Raw genomic sequence first — 25385 nt, forward strand, 5'->3', positions numbered from 1 at the left:
ACTAATTATGCATTTTTCAAATTAAAATGTTATCTAAGTTTTACAGTTTAATTTTTTTTATATTTAATAATAAAATTCAAAACCCAACAATTATTTCATAACACTAATAGCATTTTTATTATATGGTTATCATAATATTGTTTACATATCAAGGGGGATATGCAGATATACTTCACAAAAAACAATACAGAAATATCTCTTATTACTAAAAAAATATATTTCATAGGTCAGTGTGATATATTTTATGACATGCCAGTTTTAAACTTTGTGGATGCATAACACTTAGGACTGCCTATGTGGCTATTGGTCACACAATGTGAAGGAATGGGTTGCATGCAGCCTACAAGTTGGATACCCCATGGCTACATACAATATTCATTATTAATTGTAATGCTAGCCTGTGAGTGTGGTTGCATGATCAACGTAATCAACAAGCACCACCCCTAAGCATTCTAAAGAATGGAGGCTGTCACCTTGCATGCTGACTAGACAGCATTGAATTTCTTGGGTGATGGAGATTTGATTCCAGATTATACTTATCATTCATAGTTATGAAACAGAGTAAAAAATTCCCAGGATTCTGCCTAAATCTCTCTAAAAGTTTTCTGAGATCTTAATACCGGAGGCTTTCTGGTCACTGTTTACCATTTGTGAAACTTTTTCATCTTCACGTATCTGATCAGCATATATGCACCGCCTTTAGATTATGCCATCGGATTTAGCATTGTGTTTAACAATCATGTAACAATCTTTTCTATCACCCTTTCCATACTGTTACCATTTCTGAAATAACAGATGTTGAGTAACCGTAATGGCACTCACCTTCACATGACTCTCTTCCGTGGATAAATTTGCATATCACTAGCATCAGTGAAATACATTGTATCAGAGTCCTCCAGTGATGCTAGCATATTAGCATGGACCTCCTTTCCAGATATGCCAATCAACTATATATAGTTGACAACAGTACCAAAGTTCACAATTCTTTATTTTTGTATGTTAAACAGAAACGGAAAAATATAAATGTAAAACCTGCAAAAAAAAATCTGTTGGTAGATAATACCATTACACAAGGATGCACTATTGAATGGTAGCACCTACTCTCTTCATAAAATTTCAGAATGGAATTTTTTGAGTGGCAAAGATGTGCCTTTCCAGGTTGTGCTTTGAACATTTTTAGAATGGTCTAGACCAGGGGTGGGCAACTTTTTTCGTCAGCGGGCCGAATGAAATTTTCGCATCATGATGCGGGCCGGAATAGATTGAACGATTTAATTAAAAAAATCAGAACCTAAAAAATGTTATATTACTTGAATTACCAAATTATTAATGTATTTTAAAAAAAAATATCTGAATGTCCAATTATCATTGAAAATGCGGCATTCGGCATCAATTTTTCTTTTTTTTTTAATTGGCTCATTTTATGGGCTATAAATTATATTAAATTAAAAATTGTAATAATTAGAAAAGGCATAAAACATAAAATATCTCGCACCAATATTATATTATTTTTTTCAATAAGAAGTCAAACCCAAAGGAACTTCGTTCGATCGATGCTACAATAATAATTAGGAAATAACTCTTTGACGCTGCGTAGAATCACTTGGTTACTGTTGTACTGGCCGCGATTCCCGATTGAACCGAATTAAGACGAACGTTTACGGCGAGTGTAGTCAGGTATGGATTTTCTATATTTATGCATTTACCAAGGGGGCCGGATTCAACATCGTCACGGGCTGGATGTGGCCCGCAGGCCGGCTGTTGCCCACCCCTGGTCTAGACATACTATGCATAGTATGTTCAGATAACTCTACAAGTGTTTTGAACCACCCTCTTATGTAGAATGGAATATAGGAAATATGTACAATAAAAGAGTTATTTCTACCTTTAATTCTCTTCTAGTCTTCAATAAAGACTTGGTATTTAAAAAAAAAAAAATTAAACATGTGCATTATATGAAGTTTTCAAATGTAATGCAGTTTGAATTACATTTTTCAAATGTAATGCAGTCATTCTACCCTCATTTTGAACAACATCACACTGTCCCTTTATTTCTATTCTAGCCTGCAAAAAAGATAAGTATTTTTTAGCATAGTGCCAATTAAAAGTCGCTCCAGTACAGCATCACTTTTTTTCCAAGTAATCTGTCAGAACAGGCTGTAATCACTGTGATGAACTAAGTAGAATAATTGGATTATTTTCTTTCCTTTAATCTGTGAAAAAAAATGAAAAATATGTACCATCTGTTGTCTTCCCACCTGATGAGATGGCAATTCCACTGAAATAGCTTTGATAACAGATACTTCTTAAACAGCAAAATACTTTATTTTGGGAAGTTCTACAGTGTCTGGCCACTTTCTTAGGATCATGGAAGTTTAGGCTTTATGCAATAGTGTATGCAAAAATATTTAAATCAATCATGTGAATGTGTTCAGAAAAGCACTAAGAAGCTGTGTGACTAGACTTCTCCTCAAATCAGTTCACCAGCAATGGGAAACAGATAAGAGCTTAGTATTAGTAGTGGCAAATGATGCAAGGAACAGCTTATAGCATCAGTCAAAAAAAACCTTACCCACTTCATCTGTTCATTCCCTCTAATAATTTGTCTAATGCTTCATTAAATTTATTTAAATTATCCACTTCCACAATACCAGATGGAAGTTTGTTTCCAACAATCAGTTACTCTCTGGCTGAAAGCAAATTTTTGCACAACTATTCTTTTTCAATTTAGTCCCCACTTTCTTGGGACTTTACTCTTTCTCAGACACACTTATGTGTGTCTGAGAAAGAGTAAGGACTCGTTTACTCAACCCATTTAAAGCCTTCCTTGCATCTGATAGACTTCCAAAGAGGTATGATTGTTGGTGTGCATTTAGCAAGTACCGGAGCAGAGAAGAGGGCTGCACTTGTCAAATATCAAAAGACTAGTGTCATTCAAGTCTAACAAATGGAAAGATGTCCAGAAAACAGCAGTGAACAGATGCAATTATGGCTGAATATATAAGATTATGGAGTATGGTCCATGACATCGGAAATGAATTATTAAGTTGTTGCCAGGTGATAGAACAATTAAATTCTACATTTAGTGGAGGAACAATACAAAGCATTAGTACCCAAAACCATATACTATGAGACCCATACAGAAGCCACTGATCTCAGACACCAGCCAGAAAATATGGCTACATTGGTGCCTGGAAATCCCAATTTATGCTTTTCAGCAACGATGGAAAAATGCACCTTGGAAGAAATCACAAGAGCTGCTGGAACTATCCTGTACATTGCACCTTCTTGCCAGTACAGGCTGCTGGAGGTGTAAAGGTGTGAGGCATGTTTTTAGGGCATACCACTTAGCCCCTAGACTAAATGTGTGAAAGTATGGTTTGAAGAACACAGAGAAGATACTAAATCCATCCCGGTCATCTCAATTCCAATGAATCTGTTAAACTGAAAAGGTATGTGTTCATCAGCATATTACTCAGATTGTACAACTCCAGATTTCAGGACAACTTTGTTACATAGTGGTCTGATATTCCTCATGTCACTCTTTATTATCTTGTTGACTGAAGTTACATATGCTGGAGTACCAGTTTGGGCCAGTGGCAATTATGGCCCTAATAAAATGGCCAGGCAGTGTATTTTTGTGCAATATCAGAGTAACAAGGATGAAGTTGGCATATATAACCAAAGCCAAATTAAAATGACTGTGATCTTTTTTGCAAACTTGAACAGATATAAAGGGAATGGAATATTGATCTTATTCTACTTATTGTACATATTTCCATCATTAGCCTGGTATCCACTTATCTTCCATTTTTGCAATAAAATTGGTATTGCCTAGAGGGGCAGATTGTGCTCCCAAGATATTTCCTGGCCCCAAGCCCTACTGTGTAATGTTTAAAATTTGAAAAATGAAAACTGTTGATAAAAAGATATGTATATATTACCATTGTTCTTGTTTTAGGGATTTTGGCACAAAATTAGCCTATGAACACAAGTGTTCATAGGCTAATTTGCATGTTATGTGGTGAAAATACAAATTTTCACCGCATAACATGAAAATACAAATAAAGAAATTAAGAAAAAAAATCAGCTTCCAATTGTACAATACTTTAAGCTGATTTCTACCTCCTCTGCATCTAGCTCTTTCTTTAAAAAAAAATCACCCCTCATATATGATCAGTTTATTATTATTATTAGCCATGTTGCAAGGAAGCCTGAGGCTTATGCTGCACCAGCCAAAAAAATTTCTGAACTACCCCGAGAAAGAGGAATAAAAGGGAATCGCCAAGGAAGAGAAGAATGATGATATCCAGCTTGGATTATTTGTAAGTTAAACACTTGCATGTTTTATTTATACTTTATGTTATTATTTTGTTCTATTTTATTGTTTAAAATTGTGTCTGTTTGCTAACTCACCTGGAATTTAAGCCCATTTTTTACACTACATAAAGTTGCTGGTCCCAGTGAATAAGTGGGAGATACCGGAACTTAAAAAAGAAAGTTGAGGTCCCCTCAAAAATTGTCCTATGTCTGCTGGATACAAACTGGCTGATGCTGTATAAGCTTGTTTTCTTGCATCATAAGCCTCAACTAATGCTAACTGTGAAAGATTTACTTGCCACCATTGATGGAAAGTAAACAATGACCTTGCAGAATTCTCAACATATCTTAATGACTAAGAAAAACTTGTAAAGAGTCAATTTTGATGAAATAATTGATAACTAATATGTACCAAATGAATACTGTTATCTGATATTTTGTATTTAATGATAATTAATGAGCATTGCGGTTTCAGACCATTAATAGTAAACTTGGGATTCTGTATACAACTGAAAACTTATTAATGAAATTAATGAGTTAAGAGAATTTCATTTGCCAGTATTGTGGGTTTTTATTTTTTGGAGAATACTGAATATAAATTTCTCCATTTTTCATTTGCCAGTATTGTGGGTGTTACTGTGTAACTTACAGAAGTGCAGTTTCGCATATTCTGAGATGTTCCAGTCACCACAAAAAAAAAAAAAAAAAAAAAAATGGACGGCACACTGTTGCACTATTTTATCTAACTGCAATTGCTTTGCAACAAAGCAATTACAGTGAATTTGAGAATGTCTCAATTCCCTAGGGCCGTAGTGGAGTATAAACAGACTTTTTATTTATTTTATTTTAAATAAAAACGGTGGACTTCGGAAAAACTTTCGCCAGAGCTACCCATCTAAATTCTCTAAACCAGCTTGGTAATTAGAAGCAAGATCAACATATTTAAGACTTTATTTACCACTTAAAGCTTAAATTACTAATTTAAGATTTAATGTAAGAGAAATCGCACTGGAAAGTTTTTTATCATTTGCTGTCCTCATAAAATCCTGTTGAACCACTCTGCTTGTCTTCATCCACATGAATAGATACAATGTGATGGCCCGGAACCATTGCTAAACCAAGAACTCTCGGTTCCTCCACTATGCCATCTTCCTCAGGTTTCAGATATTCTGAGCATGATCCTAATATTACATTTCTGTCGCGATCTGTACAAAGAAAAATGCCAACCAAAATTCGCCCATCTGTCATTTCGATTTTCATATTTTTATTCAGCCAACTTTCGAGACGACGACGGAGTGGACTTTTGGCCTCCTCGGTATTGGACTGGTTTATAATGTGATCGTTTGAACTTCCAGGATCAATTTTAGCATTGTCGCTAATATGTAAACCCATACCTGCTTCCAACGTGAAAGTGTAATTATAATCTTACAGTTTCAATATTTAATGCCGTCGATTTCACATTCCAAATCAACCATGTTTACTTTAATGACTCTAGTGCCACCTACAAAATGGAAAAATTTATATTCAGTATTCTCCAAAAAATAAAAAATATGGCCTGAACCCAAATGCTTACTGTAAAATTTTTTTTTTTTTTGTTAATTGCTTAAGTTTTGTTGCACTGGTAATATATCTCAGCCTAACGTTTTTGATATTTAGACAAAAATTCACCCAATTTCGCTTGATTTAATGTAGTAAGTAAGAAGAAGCAAAAAGCGAAATTATGATAAACGGAAATCATACTTCCCTAAAGTTTTACGTGGAGGACTTATTTCCTTGGTCTATTTCATTTATTAGCACAACGGAGTTTTCCAGTGGCTTCATGCTGACTAAACCAAATCTTAGAATAGAGTAATTCAGTTGACTAAAGCAGTGTCCGGAATGGCCTTGAGTAGACGGATTTTTTGCCAATTATATGGGTGAAAGTAAAGTTCCATCGGTGATAAATAAATAAAATATAAAAAAGATACTGTTTCAGAGAAATGTCTGTTAACAGATTTCATCGATTCTAAGACCCACATTTTAAGAATTTGGGGTGCGTCTTACAATTGCCATCAAAAGAAATTTGCGGAAGAAGTAGTTGTTGGGTGGAACGGACATCGCCAGGCGTGCGGGAGTGCCTGCACATCTTTTTATCTTGTCACTTCAGTATGATGTCGCACTGTAACGAAAACTTATTGTGTACGCAGAAAAAACAGAAGCAGGACGTACATCATTGATATTAGTGGAGCAAATATTCGTCGGTGGAGATATGACTGCAAATCATCAACTGCTTTACTGGACTTAAGAAAGGGCCCACAAATAGGTGAAGCTATTAGGTTTTCTTCCCAAGATACAACTGCATATTACAAACGGTTACATATTACACGAAAAGCAATGTAACTGAAAGCAGGAGAAATTATCACTTCCCTCGAATAAATGGGGAAAAAATTCAAAGCAACAAGAGGCTGCTGTGACCTATTCTTGCTTCTTGTAGGACTATCGTTAATGCGGTTAATATCGATTTGTCAAAAAACTTTCTGCTGACTTTCAACTGCTTACCTTCCAGCGACACGTAATTCAACTGAGGAAAAAAACGAAACTACGATTTTAGTCAAAAGAAATGTTAACGAAACCGCGGAATTCTTTGATGTGACTCGAAATTATACTGCCAATGATAAAGAAATCAAGATTATTAGTAGTAGTAGTACGGGTTACGAAAAGCAACGTATCTCTGATACTATGCGTAACTGCCTATGGACGAAGGTTGCCTCCATATATAATTTTAAACCGCAAAAAGATAACAAAGAATGAGATCTTCCCCGAAGGCGTTATTGGAGGGGAAAAAATGGATGGATGACGGCTGAGTTGATGGACGACTAGCTAAAAGTCGTCTGGAATAGAAGCCGGGTGCTCTGTGTAATCCGCGTAGTATGTTATATCTTGATGCGTTTGGTGGACATTTATCTAAAGAGTTTAAGAATAAGCTGGCCAAAATGTGAAGTGACTTGCAGACTGAAGGTCATCTTTGGATAGTTCGTGCATTTGTTTGAACACCAAAGGCCATCTCAAAGTCCAGTTTTAGATCACGAGCACTAGCATGGCGATTATGAAGGCATAGCCGTTTCAGATATCGATCTTGGGAAAGCGTAGCCAATCTCACGGCCTGATCCAGGTCTTCTCTTCATTACCAGTTTAACGCTTTAATTTCAGCACCCGGGATACTATTGACTGGTGGCGGCCTGTTTTATCATCGATAGTACGCATAAACGGGCCCTCCTGGGACGAAGCAACAGCTACACTTTTTCTCTTGGTGTCAACAACATATGGAGCTATGCTTACATCTCTGCAAAACAGGATACTAATGAGCGTGTTATACTCTTCCAATGCCGTATTTATATAAACGGCTGATGCAATACCTAGAAGCAATACCTTTGCTTTGCGAAAAACAAAATCACTAATCAAATCTTATACGTTTCACTGCAAATGTTACTTTTTTTTAAGGTGATGCACTTTTTTATCCGCCACTGTATATATTAGTTATATTTTTAATTTGTAATTGTGCATTGAAGTCAGTGGAAGCAGTTTGCTGCTCCTTGAAACTCGTTCTAGATCAATATTTTGCGAAATGGATAGGTATCGGTTTATTGCAACAACAGAACCAAGCCAAGAATACACATAACTTATAGGTACGATATACTAAATCCTCATGGCGTTAGTTTCTTATGCGAAATTTCTAAAAAAATTTAACTCATTAATAATAACAATAAATGGGGCACGATGGCTCAGTGGTTATGACCCTGGTTCGAGTCCCGCTTTGGCTGAAGCGAACCCGGCTCTATCACGCTTGTAGACCGGTATAATAAGAACTAATAAATTAGAATAATAATAAAACATGAATAAAATAATTAATAAAAAAAATCGCGAAAGTTCTCCAGCGGATCTGTCTTTCCCAAGGTCGACTGATATTGATATTATTATCTGATATTATTACATAAAGCGGTCCCAGCCAACTAATGGCAACCCCGCTGTCAGTTACACATAATTTAACAGTACGCTTATATACTCCCTCTCCTGTTTGCCCAAGTACAGGGAGGGAAAAAATCTGCCATAACCAAAAAAGATTGATATGAACAAATTGAAAAATAATCAAATTACATAAAAAATAAAATATACATATAATTAAATTTCAGACAAAGTACAAACCTCATTGGAAAGATCTGCATCTGTTCACAGTCTGTTGGAAAGCCAGCAGCACTAGGAGCTGCCTAGAAGAGAAATACCAGCGCCAGGAGCTGCTGAGAGCAGAAATTTCAACACAAGGAGCTGCCGAGAGCAGAAATGCCAGCACAAGGAGGTGGAGTTGCAGTGGATATAGCAGACTCAAGCCTCCACGATTTCACAGAATTCTAGGTAATTCGGCATACACCATACCGTATCCCCAAGGGCGGAGTAACATACCGCATGCAGCAGATACACCAGATAGCGCTACTATCTTCCCCAATGTCCAGCGGACCTACCATCCTCTTGTCACTTCGAAGACCAAACTACCACTGGACGTAAGCGGAAGCTAAACAGGTCTAAGCACCTCATCCATAGATGAATGATTTCAAAGAGAAATAATATTCATACTGCGTCGAGTGTCGCACAGAATAAAGTCACTTGCGTTCGGGCAAGGGGTCGGCTCGAAATGTCAGAGACAGTCTCCCAAGGAAGAAAGTGAAGCAATTGGTGCTCTCCCCCTTTTGGCTATCAAAATCATCCAGCCCCACCAACTGGAAGTGCTTTCTGCGCTAGTGACCACCTAGGAAGGAAGAAAACGCCAACGCATGATGTACGTAATGCATCTGTATCCTTCGAAAATAAGTAACATTAGTGTTCTCCAGAATAAGTAACATTAGTCTTATTCGAGGTAGTGCAATACCGTGTCAACTCATTATTATTATTAGCCATATGGTACAAGGAAGCCTGAGGCTTATGCTGCACCAAGCAAAAAAAAAAAAAAAAAAAAAAATTCTGAATTACCCAGTATAAGTAGAAGGGAATCACCATGAAAGAGAAGAATGATGACATCCATTTCGAGCTCAGAACCCTGGGTGTGCCAAGTCCATACTCACCAGATGTGAGCCCCCGGGGGTAATTGTTAACGTATTCACAATATGAGATTGAAACGATGTATTAAAACTACCTTGATAGTAGAAATTATGTGTTTGCAATACCCTTGCACAAGTAAACTCCTTCATACTCTTAGGCATTTAGCCAAGAAATTATAATAATAATAACTGTATCACAAAGAAAAGTAAAACAGACGTCTTTGGGGATTTTTGGCTAGATGGCGCTTTATGTTATACCAGCTGTCGACAGCGTGTGTTGTGCATGCCACTTGTTATAGCGTAGTAGTAGTAGGTTTTAATTTTATAATGGTTAGCGTTTTAAATAAATATCATGCCTTAAAATTTTTGAAGCGCCAGATTGATTCTGTGCTTCGCTCTCGACGATTTATATCAAGTATGTGAAATTCAGAATTTATATAAGTTGCAATGTATGTATTAAATAGAAATGAGCAGTATATCACGTACATTTATTTTCTTTATGCTTCACCTTTGACCTCAGTCGAGTAGTGACTTTTTCCCCTCTCTCAATGGGTCTCTAATATAGCATGGGATGTTCATGTAAGCTGCCCTACTTTGATAGCGAGTGCAACTGGCCTTGAATTTTTTTACTATTTGATAAGAGCTGCTTAATCAGCAAGTTTATTATTATGTTTTATCGTTTTGTAAATTGATGTGTGTTAAATATAATAAAAGTTAATCATAAATACAAATATGGCAATATCATAAAAACGTATTTATCATTACAGTCATTAACAAAAATATATTATGCTATAGTTCTGTTTTTAATAATCAGAAAACTATTAAATTTAAATTAAGTAACCCAAAAAAAATTCCAAGTTCTTGGCAAAATTGAATAGTTTACTGGTTTCTTAAATTGGATACACTGCATAAAAGATTTCATTCTAACACCAGAACCTCTATTTTTTGATGATATTTCTCCTAATTGGAAGAAATTATCTGGTTTAAAGAGAAAGACAAGTTGGAAAAACCAGAAACTGTTTTCCTTTATAGAAATAAAGGAAAACAGTTTTTAGTCTAGAAAGACTAGGTGATGATTTACAAATGAGGTTGAAATGTTGTCAAGAAATACAATCTTTATCAGGTTAGATTGGAAATTGTTTTTCCAGAAAGCAGTAAACTGTTTAATTTAGTCAAAAATGTGAAATTTCTTTTGATTTATGAAATCAAAATTTATTAAGATTAGTACTACCCAAGGTATGCCTTTCACACAAAATTTAGCAATGATAAAGCAAGAATCATTCATATTTATGAGAAATCAGGTATCATAGAGGAGTGTTTTCAGAGAATATCAGAAAAAGGAATAGCTGAATATTTTTGTATTTATCAGTAAAGATTATGGTTTTGGGCTTTAGCCTTTTGCTCGAAATTAACTTCTAGCGAAAAGTATAAAAATTTACCTAGTAGACATATTAAAATATATTAGGCATATACAACTCTTTATTTAAGATTGTAAATCCCAAAATTATACGTTGAAACCATATTAGAGACCATTCTTGTAGTCAAATATTGAATATAAATGAGAAAATATACTGTTTTAAATGTAGTTGCTGTTAATGAGGGCCATTCCATCAAGAATTGCAGAGATTTCATATTGCTGTGTTTTTTAAATTAATATTGAAAAAAGTTTCTTCTATTACAAAAAACAGGATTTATTGTAGCCATTAACCCATAGTATCATGATCATGCAAAATCTCATATAGTTCTGATGGGCCTCTTCTGGAATTGTGACATTATAAATTAGGCATGGATATGATCAAATTCTTTTTGTCTTTATACATATGATTGCCAATATAAATTCCATCAATGTCAATTTTTTTTTAGGAGCATTAGGAACTAAGGCCATATTGCTCCAGGGATATGCGGTGGTCATTCCCTGACCTTTCCGCATCCTCCGTATTTGGTGGTCACGGGCTCAAACCCTAGTCTAATCAAGAAGTGTGTGCTACACACTGCTGCTCCTGCCCACCTGGCTACAGAGGCGCTCCAATCTATTGGTGATGTATTGGCTTATGTTATTTGGTGAAATCGAAGCAGTTTCTTTTGACAATTCTAAAGCCTTTTACCTTTTTTGGTATAAAGTAGTTCTAAATAAGCATCCATCTTATGTCCTGCTGACCATTTTTTGTAATTGGGTAGTTTTGTCTTAAACATTCACTGCGGGGAACTGTCGTATAACTTTGCCGCTGATATTAGTGTACCCCAAAGTTCAGTTCTTTCTCCCACCCTTTTTCTCTTGTTTATTGAATGACCTTCTTCCATTGACTCAGAATCTTATCTGTAGTTTTGCTGATGACAGCACACTACATTATCCCTTTGTGTAAGGCATTGGTTAGGCAGCATCTTGAGCACTATATGCATTTAGCCAGTGGATCTACATCCCAGCTAAAGTGGAGGCCTCACTTTAGCTAGGATGTAGATCCACTGGAACAGGTGCAGAGAAGGACAACCAGATTGGGGAGGGGAAACGAAAGGATGCTCTTACCTTGAAAGGCTTCAGTTCTGCAAATTGTAGTGTCTCGAGATCAGTCACCTGGAGGGAGATATGATTGAGATGTTTAAAGCCTTGAATGGATTGAGTAAGCTGAACGTTAAGGGCTATTCTTCCACTTGATGAGACTATGCGTATGAGGGGGCATAAATTCAAGTTTAGTAAGGATGGTTGCAGGATACATGTGAGAAGTTTGCCTTCAGCCAGCAGGTGGTTGATTGTTGGATCAGGCTTCCATCTGTTGTTGTGATTATGGATGGGATGAATAAATTCAAGGGAGAACTAGACAAATTCTTGGGGGGTACGGATGGGTCGACTGCTTTTATTTTTATTTTATTTTATTTTTTTGGCCAATGCTATATAAACTTGCTTTCATGCATCATTTGCCATTACTACTACTCTACTGTATTCTGAACACCAAAAACAGAAAAGGTTAATTTTTAAATGCCAGTTAGACTTATACCAGTGTCCACTTGACTAATCCTGTGGTATGATATTCAAGTTTGACCTCATTAGTTTTTAATTGGGAAAGTTTAGCTTTAAAAATAGGTACCATGTCCATCAAAAGGCACCATTGCCATGGAAACGCAACATGGAGTTTCAATTTACTTGTTTTTTAAATCATTCACTTCCTGGTTTTTGGCTGCTACAGTTACAGGTTAGTAATAATTTTATTTTGAATAACAACTCTTCTTTTTAATAATGTTTCTAATCTTATTATACAATACACTATCAGAATTAAGAAGATTTTCAAGTTTCTCATTTTAAACTTTTACTTGCTATTTTCTACTCCAGAAAACTTATTAGTGTATAAAATCCACCAGTTCCTTCTAAAACATGTTGAATGTTATTCAGAATGCTATCTATGTAAATGTCCTTGGGTTGCACTCTTAATCATTGCTTCTAAAATTTTCCATACCATTGAAATCAGACTAACCAGCCTGTAGTTACCATCTTGTCTTAGAGCCACCTTTATGTATTGGTGATATGTTGGCACTTCTCCAATCCAATGAATTTTTCTCTTGAGTCCAAAGATGCCCTCATAACTAAATTCAATTGTTCAATACACTCCCTGGTAGCCTACCTCAAATGGGTTTATGCAATCAACTCAAGGAGCCTTACTTGCCTTTATGCTTGAAAGTTTTTCTAATAAACCAGTCATCTGTAATTTCAAAATCGCTAATTATATATGGCTCAGACTCACTTGCACTACCTCTTCTCAGCATAAAGGGTTTTTCTTTAGTAAAGACAGATGCAAAGTACCTATTCAATTCATTTACAACATCAGTTATCTAAGACTTTCCCACACCCAGTGCACAAGGGTCTGATCTGATTCACTTTTTTCTTCCTTGTATTCACATATATGAAAAATTCTTTTTCCCCATTCTTAGCCAGTGCTTTCTCATGTGCAGCCTTGGGCTCTCTAATCTTATGTGTGGTACTATTACAAATCAACTTATAGCTGTTATAGGCTTCAGTACTTTTCATTGTTCTGTAACTGTCCCATGCTAAACTATTTGATCGACCAGCTCTGCATTCATTCACTTCAGCATCCTCCTGCAATATTTTTTAATGGTATGTATGCATACTTGGCTTCTGTGATTTTTGCTTTAAAGGTATTCCATAATTTAAGTGTATTCATCCTCACTCTGCAATCCACTCAATTAACAGATGCCATACAGCCCCCTGAAACTATTAAAGCCCCCTCTTCTTAAATTAAAACACATGCCTTTACCTGTAACTATTGCAACATATTTCTTCATCTTCAAGCTGACAACTGCCATATCACTACCTGCCAATGGTTATTGTATTTTAAGCTCTGTGTTGTCATCTATTCATGAGTAATGATGAGGTCTAAAATATTCTTTCCCCTAGTATTATCTCTGACATGCTGGTACAAACAATAATCATCTAGTTTATTTAGAAAAAAAATTCTCCCAAGGTGAGTTTCCCCTCCCACTAATTCCAATCATTCTCAGGCAGACTGAAGTCTGCCTATAATAAGACATTCATTCTTGCTTACCCATTCATTCAGGCGCCTCCGTAGCCAGGTGGGAAGGAGCAGCAGTGCGTAGCACACGCTTCTTGATTAGACCGGGGTTCGAGCCCGTCACCACCAAATACGGAGGATGCGGAAAGGTCAGGGAATGACCACCGCACCGGAGCAATATGGCCTTAGTTGCTAATGCTCCTAAAAACCAAATAACAACAACAACAGCTTACCCATTCATTGCATTTGCATGTAAAGACTCTTGTCATACTGTTCACAAGCTTCTGGTCTGTAGATTACTCCCACTCTCATTATACCTTTGCTTCCAACTAACTCAAACCACACAGATTCTATGCTGGCAGTCATAACTTCAAATCAGCAAAAGCTCTTTTCATGCTCAGGATGCTTTTCATAAGAAGCACATGAAAGCACCACCCCTCCTATCTTTTCTAAATACATTATATGTGCCATAGTGGAACTTGTCATCCCCAATTTCTGGATGGCACCACATTCTATTAGTCTTATTATGTCAGCATTAGATGTTCTAACCAGGAGTTCAAATTCAGCCATTTTATTAACAACACTCCTGACATTACTGTAAACACAGTTAAGACTAAGTATTCTTCTATACTTTACTACTGACACAACCCTTGAAGTCATTTAGTCATGTTTCCCTATCTTTCTCATCCCACTCATTTGAAACGTTGCTACCCTCAGAACATCTTGCTAACATCGGCTGTTGTGGCAACAAATAAGAATTCTTGAGATGAGTTCAAGCATTACTTTGACTTATGTCATCAGATAAAAGTGGATCCGTATTACCTTTCCTACCCCCCAACTAGCAGTTTCTCTGAACCTTTAAGGTATCCTCCATGATATTGTCGGCGCCTCCGTAGCCAGGTGGGAAGGAGCAGCAGTGCGTAACACATGTTTCTTGATTAGACCGGGGTTCGAGCCCGTCACCACCAAATACGGAGGATGCGGAAAGGTCAGGAAATGACCACTGCATATCCCGGAGCAATATGGCCTTAGTTGCTAATGCTCCTAAAAACCAAAAAATAACAATAATAATGATATTGTCAAAAATCCTTGCACCACCTTTGTTCAAATGAATGCCATCTTTACAAAATAGATTCCTTCTACCTATAAGTGCAGGCCACGCTGATAAAAAAATTCTTGCTCCCCCAAGTGTCTTGCAGATTCTCCCAGTTCTCAAGTTAATCCACAAGGCTTTCAGCATATAATTCCTCTTATCATGTCTGAGCAGAATTGCAGACATATACACGTTCTGACCTAACTCACAGCATAATTTCAGCTGAGAGATTCAGGTTGGGAATCATTGCAATCGACAGTCCTGTGCCTCCTTGGGAGTGTAACATGGTCCACAGCATCTGTTTCAGTTTAGTATTTTTCAGTGAACTGGATTTACACACTGGACTTTGTTAGATATTTTCTAAGAAACATCCTCTGGGAATATTTTGATTCATCTTTAAATAATGTTATTCCTACTTAGATTCCTTTTTTCCTCCTCTGCTGATCAGTTTGCTAAACACATTCAAGATGCACTGTTAATGGCAGTTTCTAAATCCACACAGGAAAAAAAGACTGAAGGACAAATGTACCTGATGGCCAGTGCTCTCACTCATAGGCCCATCCATCACACAAGTCATGAATTTCAGGAGAAAGAAATCTAATTGGCTGCAAGTGTAGGTTGAATGCCTTTATTAGCAATATAAAAATATTAAGGGATGTACATTAAACTTATTTATAAAAACAAACTCAAATCATGGCATTCTCTAGTTTCTTCTTCCAACAGTGAAAACCCCTTGGAACTTATAAAGTAGCCAAAAATAAATTGTATCTAGAGAGAGAAAGAGAGCGAGCAAGCAAGCAAGCAAGCAAGCTCTATTAGACATAATAGTTTCTCTCTCCCTTTCTAGATTCTTCTATACGTCAACTGACTAGAAACTTGAATCTTTTATGTATTATACTGAATCTGTATATCACTATTTTAGCTACTCTTCATAGTGTTTGTTGGAGCATTTTATTTTCAAGATTTCTTCTGTCAAACATATATGAAATTTAATTCCTTGCAGTTCTGTCATATATGACTGTTAAAAAAAAGTGGAGTTGCAGCATTAAATAGTTCATATTATGTTGTGTTAATTTATTTTAAGTTTGATTTTCTTTCCTGTAGAACTGTATCAAAGAAATTCTTATTTGCCTCTTATTGTATTTAGTGTTGTGCTATCTATAAGCACTTACTTTGTAACTTACATTATTATCAGGAACAGCACCAGCACATAATAAACACATCATTATCTTTACACAAAATTAAGTTTTACTTTATGTAAAAACCAAATTTATGTAAATTTGTTGGCATGCCATATATTTTATGTATATTTGGTGAATCCTGATATTTTATGTTAGCCAATGCTTTATTTTTTGAATCAATAAAAAGAAATAGGCAGCATTAATAAGTTTAGGGAACTTCTTTAATTGTAACTTCAGCTACTTTATTATTTTATTTATTTATTTTTTTTTTTTTAAAATAAAATCATGAAGTCTAAATTTTTTTGACCAATAACAGTGTCCTTTGAAATCTTGTAAATAAATAGTTATGCAGGCTGTTTTTGACATTTATTGGAGCAGTCTATTTTTAGGATGTTTTCCTCTGTCAAACATATATGAAACTTAATTCCTTGCAGTTCTGTCATATATATCACATATTCAGTATTTCACATTACATTTCAGGTGCTGATGACTATAGTCTGAATGATGGTCCCCTGGTGGGTATCAGGATTTTGGATCTGACAAGGTAATGTTTTGTTTAGGATTTACACCATATGTTTAGACAATATTACTAATTAAAAGTTATTATTAGTAGTAGTATTAATCAGCTCAAATGATGTTAGGATGCAAACATCTTGTATCATCCTAAATATCCCTGAATCTGTTACAATTTGCCCATTTCTGAAAAGTAGAAATGTAATTCCACCTTCAATAGGTTGATCAGATTTTCAGAGATAAAAATTGGAACAAAATGAATACTAAGAATGAAAACAATAGATAAAAAAATCATCTCTGAAGAAGAAAAATCAGCACATTTCTGGTACTCATGTATGACAGCCAGAGTGGTGCCATACATGAGTACTTTATCTCCATTGCAAAACTCTGTATATATATATGTGTACACAATTATTTTATTTTGATATTCAACTGTTGGTATTCGTGGTGAGTAGATGTGCCTTGTGGAGCTCTTCATAGTGATAGCAAAGAAGTATAGATAAGAGGGGATTTAGAGCAGGATTAGTGGAGTAGAGCAAGATTTCAGAGGTTATTTAGTATATTGTAAAGTTTTTGATAAGTTTTTTTTTTTGTCCTGTAATAGTTAATTTTTTTTAATATCATGAATATAATTTTTTGAAAGTTTCTTTTATTGATAGTTAGTAAATTTTACAATGTTTGTTACAAGATCCACATTGAACACTTTGTCAGAGGGTACCATGACTCATATGGAAATAGCCAATGGCGATTTCCGGGTGAGTCAAGAAAAGAATCTTTCTGGAGATTCTTTTCTTTGTCACCGGTGTAAGGAGTACCGATCTTAAGTTAAAATTTGGTGCATTGCTAGAACAATTTGAGTCACTGAATAAATGGGTGTGCTTGCCCTCAAGGATAATGTAACTGGGAGCTCTTCAGGGATTCAAGACTCTAGTAACCTACCAAATGATGCATTCCCAGAACAGAATAACTAAGCGCAAACTACCCTGGTTCAAAAGGACTTAGTTCTATTAGGAGATTCCATTATCAGGGAAACAGGAAATATTTTTTGTAATAAGGATAGATGGACTGTAACCAGGTTGTGTCTGCCAGGAACAACTATTAATGATGTCACCAAGAGACTGTCAGGTTATAAGGGGAGTAAAGAGAATATTATTATTCATGTGGAGACTAATAACATTAAGCATACACAATCTGATGATTTGTTAGACAAATACAGGACCATGCTGCAGAAATGCCACGAGTTAGGTCACAATATCTATGTGTCTGCAATTCTGCCCAGGCACAATAGGAGGGATTATATGCTGAAAGCTTTGTGGATTAACTCAAGACTTGAAGGACTCTGCAAGGCTTTTAGGGGGAAATTTCTATCAGCTTGGCCCATACTTGTAGGTAGAAAGAATCTATTTTGTAGAGACGGAATACATTTAAACAAAGGTGGTGCAAGAGTTTTTAAGACTAGCAGATGAGTTTTTAAACTAGCAGTTTCCCTTGTGCCCCCAAACTAGCAGTTTTCTGGGAAACTGCTAGTTTGGGGGCACAAGGGTAATAAAGATACATATTTATCTGATAATATTGGTCAAAGTAACATTTGCTCATACCTCAAGAGTTCTTGTTTGTTACTGCAACAGAACATATTAGCAAGATGTTTTGAGGGCAGAAACGTTTCAAATGAGTGGGTAGCTAATGTCAGGGAAGTGAGCTTAAATAACTTTAAGAGGTAAGTCAGGGTAATTAACTATACAAGAACACTAAGTCTTAATTGTTTATATGGGTGCCTCTGTAGCCAGGTGGGAAGGAGCAGCAGTGCGCACATGCTTCTTGATTAGACCGGGGTTCGAGCCTGTCACCACCAAATACGGAGGATGCGGAAAGGTCAGGGAATGACCACCGCATATACCGGAGCAATATGGCCTTAGTTGCTAATGCTCCTAAAAACCAAATAATAAACAATTGTTTATACAGTAATGCCAGAAGTGTCATCAATAAAATGAGTGAATTCGAACTGCTGGTTAGGACAAGTAATGCTGATATAGTAGGGCTTATGGAAACGTGGTGCCACCCAGAGATAGGGAATGATGAGTTTCAGTATGGTGTATATATAATGTATTTAGGAAGGATAGGGAAGATAGAAGGGGTGGTGGGGGTCATGCCTCTTATCAAAAGCAGCCTGTGCATGATGAAAGCTTCCCCGGCTTCAGACGTTTCGCATGCTAGTATAGAATCTGTATGTTGTGAGATAATTGGAAGCAAAGGTATAATGAGAGTTGGAGTAATCTACAGGCCAGGTGATTGTGAAGATTATGATGAAAGCCTCTAAATGCAAATGGAATGGGCAAGTAAGCATCAATGCCTTATTATGAGTGATTTTAATTTGCCTCTAATTGATTGGAGCAAATGGATAGGAAACTCCACATGGGGAACAAAATTTTTAAATCAACTACATGATTGTTATTTGTATCAACATGTCAGGGAAAATAATATTCTAGACCTCATCATCCTCCATGAACCAGATAACATAATATAGCTGATAGTATGGGAACTAGTAGCAGGAAGTGATCACGGAGTTTACAGTAGGCTATGAAGAGAGAGGTAGCAGTAGTTAAAGGCAAAGGAATCAGTTATAATTTCACGATAGGAAATTACGATGCCTTAAGGTGCTACATGGTGTCTATTAACTGGGTAGATATCGCACAGAGAGCAAATACAATTTAATTATGGTATACCTTTAAAACATTAATCACAGAATCTTTGAATGCTTATATGCCATTAAAAAATACTCCACGAGGAAGATTCTAAGTTGGATGAATAAGAAAGTTGCCAGATTACTTGAGCAGAAAAAGATGGCATGGAAAAGTTACAGAGCAATAAAAAGTACTGAAGCCTATAACAGCAACAAATTGATCTGTAGTAGTGCCACAGAAAAGGTTAGGCTGACAAAGGCAGATTAGGAGAAATTGCTGGCAAAGAAAACAGAGTGGGGATAAGGAATTCTTCAAATATATAAATGCAAAGAAGAGAAGGACAAACCAGATCAGACCCTTATGTAATATACGTTCAATAGTATTAAATACCCCAGCTGAAGTTGCAGATGAACTCAACAGTTACTTTGCATTGATATTTACAAAAGAAAATCCCCTTGAGTTGAAAAAATGTAATTAATGATGTTGAAATTTCACACGTTTATTTAATGAAAAAACTTTTGAGTCTACAGGCCAGTAAGGCTCCTATAATCTTTTTTAACTTTTTTTACCCTATAATGTTAAGGGAGGTGGGAAGTGAGCACATTGAACCATTGAGGCTAATTATGAGAGCATCACTGGACTTGGGAGTGATTCCTTTGGATTGGAAAAGTGCCAGTGTATCTCCAATACATAAGGGTGGTTCTAAGAGTCAAGTGGGAAATTACCAACCGGTCAGTCTAACTTCAGTAGTAGGGGAAAATCATGGAGTCAATGTCAAGGGTGGAATTCAGCATCCTTTAGATAGAAATGGAATTCTGAAGGACACTCAGCATGGTTTTGTAAAGGGAAAATCATGTTTAACTAATCTAGTTAGCTATTTTGACAGGGCACTCAAGAGCTGAACTTAGGGAATAATTTTGACATTATTTATTTGGATTTCAGCAAAGCATTTGACTCAGTCCCACATGAGAGGTTACTTTATTAGTTGGAACAGGTTGGAATCAGGGAAAATCGTTAGACGGATAGCAGATGGCTTCAGGGCAAGAGGCAGAGGGTTGTGATAAATGGCTATTCTTCAGATTGAAAATGTGGTTAATGTAAGAAGTGGGGGTTCCACAAAGTATTGGCACCACTGTTGTTTTTGATTTTCTTAAGTGACATTGATGAAGGGATAGAGGCCGTGATTTCTAAATTTGCAGATGATGTAAAGATCGGTAGAGTAGTTAATGATCACTGTAAAGCAGCACTTCTTCAGAGTGACCCACATTCATGATGCTGATCCACTTGAGGATCTTCCCAGTAATTCTAGCATGCCGCACAGATCAAAAGCTTTACTAAAATCTAGATGTATATCAAAATTGTTTCCAGCATTTAATAAATGCTTTGACTTCGTCATGGCAGTTAACCAGGTTTGTCAGGTAGGAATCTTATGAAGATGTTTCTGTATTGCATCCTTAATCTCCAATTCCATCATTTTACATGAGATAGTAATATCTCTAGAGAAGTCAAACTCACTGGTCTGTTTTACTCACAACATAGCCCTCACTTATGAATAGGCAAGACATTTGTACTTCTGCAGTTGAAAGGAATCATCCTGGACTATAGCAATGATCTTAGTGTGTGAGGCACACTCCCTTGCTGCATTTTGTGCTATAACTCCATCTTACCAGGAGTTCTGCTCTCTTTTAGCCTTGATAGTTTTTCTGATAGGTGCTTCTTAGAGATCATTACGTCATTAATCATATCACAATCTGACTCTGCCTGTCTGTATAACTCTCATTTAAGTGTATCTCTAGGTGTGAAAATGATATTGCAAAGTACCTGTTCAACTCATCTACAATTCAGTTGGATTGTCAATGATTTTGCGATTTCAAATGTGGGAGGAGATTTATTGTACTTTACTGCCTTCTTATTTGAATTCACATTTGGGGAAAACTAACTGTTCTTAGCTCTTTTTGCCAGTGATTTCTCATACTCAGGTTTTGTTTTTCTTATCTAATCTGTAGTATTGTTACCTATTAACTTATAGTTCTCATATTTGGCATGTTTATATTTGATAACACTGTCTAACAAAATGTAAATGTATTGGTATGCACTTATGTATCACATAAGCCCATTCTAGGCATAACATCCTTGGTGATACTAAATTTTGCAGTGCATATGAAGCCTATTTTGGAATGCCAATAGGTGAAAAAGACTAGTTGTGGACCTCATGTTTGCTGTGTTAGTTGCAGGTCAACATTAGAGTGGTTTCATTGTAGCCATTCGTTTATGCCTTTTGTTATATTTCCAATAAAGAGAGAGCCTATTAATCATCATGAAGATTGCAGTGATAAATAGGACCAGACCTGAATACAATAGGAATATTGTATTCAGGTCTATGGTGGATGTAGTAAAGTTTAAAAAGTCTGTGAATCAAAAAGCTGTAGTGTATTTCAACATACCACCATCTATTGCTTCTGCCATGCAGTGAAAGCTGGCCAGTTCCCAATCCACCTTTCAGAGAAGAGCTTTCAGAATTGGTTGATGAAGCTTGTGAACAGGATAATTGAGATTACACCTCAGAAGCCTTTTCAAGTAAAGCATCAGATTTCTCTAATCTGCAAGAATTAGATGACTTAGTGAGTAGGACATGGGTATAGCCAAATCTAATGTAGAGATTTGGACTTATGCATATTTTTACACTGTTGTAGAATCCCTTTGCTGTTTTCTTTATGAAGAAATTGTTATTAGTCACAATCAAGAAGAGTGGCATCTTTTTGTAGACTGGTAAAGTAAAAGTTTGTAAGTTTTGTTTCTTAACTGCCATTTCAACAAGAAGCAAATTTTTCTACTCTTGGACTGTTCAGACAAGTGTTGATTTATTAATAAACTGTTTTATAATTGTTGCAAGCTGCTGTATTCTTATCTTGAACAGCCTTAGCACATTTATTGAAAACTGAGGTTTAAGATAAAAGGACGCATTTTAGGGTGGAATGCAGAATAAAGGATTTCATCCCTACAAAAATAGTTTTGTTGACACAATGTAGGCAAACATCAGCATCATAAGATTTAAAACAGTAATCCAGCCACAGAAAAGAGGAATAGAAATTGCTGTTTTCTCTGGTTGATTACTTGTGAAGTTGAGAATGGCAATGGGAACATGGTTCCATTCGAGAAGAGGCCATTATCAAATTGTAACTCAGGGCCACTTATATTGATTGCGTACTTTGAAAGCTAGTTGATGAGAAAAAGATCAAATGCGTGGTGCGTGGTGGGGATTGTCTGGTATCCTGATTGGTAAATGAACAAACTATGTAATATCATTAGTAATTGCAGAAGCCTCAACATCTTGACCAGCTGGTTCCATGTAACTAGAAACCTGAAGCTAGCTGGAGTTGTGAACAATAAAATCACTAAGGAAAGTTTCCTCACTGTTAGGAATGGAGGAAGAAAGAGTTTCAAGTGATAGTAGAGTTAGGAGAATGAAAGAGGGCAAGATGAATTTGATAGAATGGAATAGAGAGATTTTAAGCCACAGGCAGTTCTGAAATTGGCCTTCTCTAAGAAGGAATATCATATCTGGTATATATGCCTGGGCTGTGCAAGTGTGGGTGCACATTGGATGCAATACAGAAGTGTGGGGGGGGGGAACAATACATTGTTTAAATGGTTATAATATAGCTATAACAAGAGAAGGGGGACCAAAACCAATCAGGCACCTGAGGACCCTGGTTACCATTGCATGGTCCCAATATACACAAAATATCACCTTTGAAGTGAAGGAATCATGAAGTGAATAATTAGGGCAACTGAGATGAGTAGTGGTTGAAGCAACTGATAAAGTGGAACTTGTTAGATTGCAGATGGAAATGGATGAGGAAGCTTTTGGAATGTTTAGATCATTTTGCAGATAAGCTAGTTTGATTTCATTATGCATTCAATTAAAAAAAAAAATCGAGGTGGGGGGAACATGTATACAAATTAGTGAAATTTTTGGATACAGCATACACACAATAAAAATATCTCCATGTTGAAGGTTGAAAGAAGATACTTATTGGCATTAAAAGGATGCTGTAAACTTGTTGACTCCTTGTTAAAAGGACAGTAAAGGGATGCTGACTGGTTTCAAAGAGGGGGGGATTATAGAAGTTAATTCAGAAGAACAGTGCCCATGGAAGTATCCATAGAAAAGGCATGCAGCAGAAACAAAATGTCTATGAGACATAGAGTGGAGAGACTTTGTAAGAGGTGGGTTATTAATTAACATATCTGCCCACTTATGAATGGGGTCTAGAAACCCAAGAGAAATTTTGGGTGCACTAATCCAGATATGGGAACAATATTTCATGGTAGGGCAGGTTTGAGATTTATGCAGAGTGCTTTTAGCTGTTTAGAAGAAAAGTAAAGCTGAAAACAAAAGAGAAAACCCAGTTTTTCTAGATGCAAAGCGGCAATATTTATGATGTGTTTATGCCAACAGAGATTAGAAGTTAGTAAAATAGGTATCTTGCAAAGTCCCTTTGATTTATTTCAATGTAATAGAAAGTCAGTGAAAAATGATAAAAACACATGAAATTAAAAGAAACTAAAACAACTCATTAAGGAAATGAGGATGCATCAATGAATACCTAATTTGTCAACAAAAACGGAGGAAATAAAAAATGGTGTGCACAACAAGCATGTGCATTAGATGGTTTTATGTGAAACATCCTTGGCAAATTCCAAGTTTACGAAATCTCTTTCGATTTGTGATGTGCACATGGTTTTGGTATTTATTATTGATGTTTCACATCAATAATAAATACCAAGCCAATAGCTTAATTACCCATTTGAATGGCTGCAATCAAATGGCAGCTGCAGGAAGTATGATTGCAACAATACGAGTTACAATAATTCACCTCTGGCGGAAGTCGCAGATGACGTCACTTCTGTGTCGCATTTTTCATGATCGATCAGATTTGCTTGGTTCAGGTGCCCTAAGGATCTTTCACATCAAAAATCATAAACATAAAATTTACAGCCAATAGCTGTATTCTTAATTTTTGTGTATATTTGCACCCTCGGTGGGCAAAGAAATGTAATGGAGTATAGCGGAATGTTAAAAATATTGTGTTGGCATATGTTGCAACAGTCTCTTGTTGGTGGTTGGGAAATAAGTATCAGATAATGTCCAAATAGGGTAGATGTCTTCTGGAGTGTTTACGTTTAATAATAATGGGAATTTATTAGTGTAAAACTTAATTTCTAATGCTTCATATGTGAGTAGTTTGATAGAAGGAAGTTTAACAATTTAGCTTGATCAGTCTTAGGGGGATGATCCTTTGAGGTTGTGAGAAAGGACATTCAGTGTTGCTATAATTAGAAGATTTATAGTTGCAACCATCCTGGCAATAAATCATATTGAATATTTTCATCAATTTTCAATATATTCTTATTTTCTTTATTAGCAGTGGACTCAGTAGGGTGGCATGTAGAATAAGTTAGGTAATGTATGTAGTGTATTATATTTCAGGCACATTTAATTTTTATTCCTAAAATTAATTGAAATTTTTCATTTCGGTGATTACTAGAAATGAAAAATAACCAATGAATTAAATAATAATATATAAAAACGACTGTTTTTGCTTTAGTGCACATCATTATACAACAATGTAATATTCGCCTCTGTATTTTTCAGTACTTCACTTATTTCCTCCTGATTTTTAATAAAAATTGAAATTTGTGACTTTTCTGTGATTTAATGAAATAAGCAAATATCAACATATACCTCAAATCATAGTATGCAGTTAACATTTTTGTAATTGTGTGTTCATTGAGAGGCATGGTTTAACACAGGATGTAAATAGCTTGTAAATGGAAACACTTCACTGTGTTTATTTTAAAATGGTTTACTACATAGTAGGATACAATTAAAGTTCAATTTTTTACATTTAAATTTAGAGATACTATATTCCAACCCCTCTTTGTGACTCTTCCTCAATGGATTTATAATAAAAAAAAATTAAAAACTTGCATCACAAAATACT

At 35.9% G+C, this 25385-nt stretch overlaps 2 protein-coding genes across 2 annotated transcripts in view; one reads left to right on the forward strand and one right to left on the reverse strand.

The window, feature by feature from the left end:
• Positions 1-5255: 5255 nt before the first annotated feature.
• On the reverse strand, positions 5256-5795 carry Sbat (LSMD1 domain-containing protein Sbat). The gene has a single exon (XM_090380776.1). It carries the CDS (start codon positions 5710-5712, stop codon positions 5344-5346), a length of 369 nt encoding a protein of 122 aa, XP_090236902.1. The 5' UTR covers positions 5713-5795; the 3' UTR covers positions 5256-5343.
• A 3902-nt stretch (positions 5796-9697) lies between these two features.
• Positions 9698-25385, forward strand: part of LOC150090947 (succinyl-CoA:glutarate CoA-transferase) — a 79942-nt gene continuing 64254 nt past the window's right edge. The window contains exons 1-2 of the mRNA XM_090380784.1: positions 9698-9804; positions 16664-16727. Of these exons, the coding sequence (XP_090236910.1) occupies positions 9717-9804; positions 16664-16727 (152 nt within the window). The 5' untranslated portion in view covers positions 9698-9716. The remainder of the gene's footprint in view (positions 9805-16663; positions 16728-25385) is intronic.

This window comes from Mastigoproctus giganteus, chromosome 1 (assembly GCF_048544385.1).
Source record: "Mastigoproctus giganteus isolate SK-2022 chromosome 1, ASM4854438v1, whole genome shotgun sequence".
In the NCBI taxonomy this organism is placed as follows: Eukaryota; Metazoa; Arthropoda; class Arachnida; order Uropygi; family Thelyphonidae; genus Mastigoproctus; species Mastigoproctus giganteus.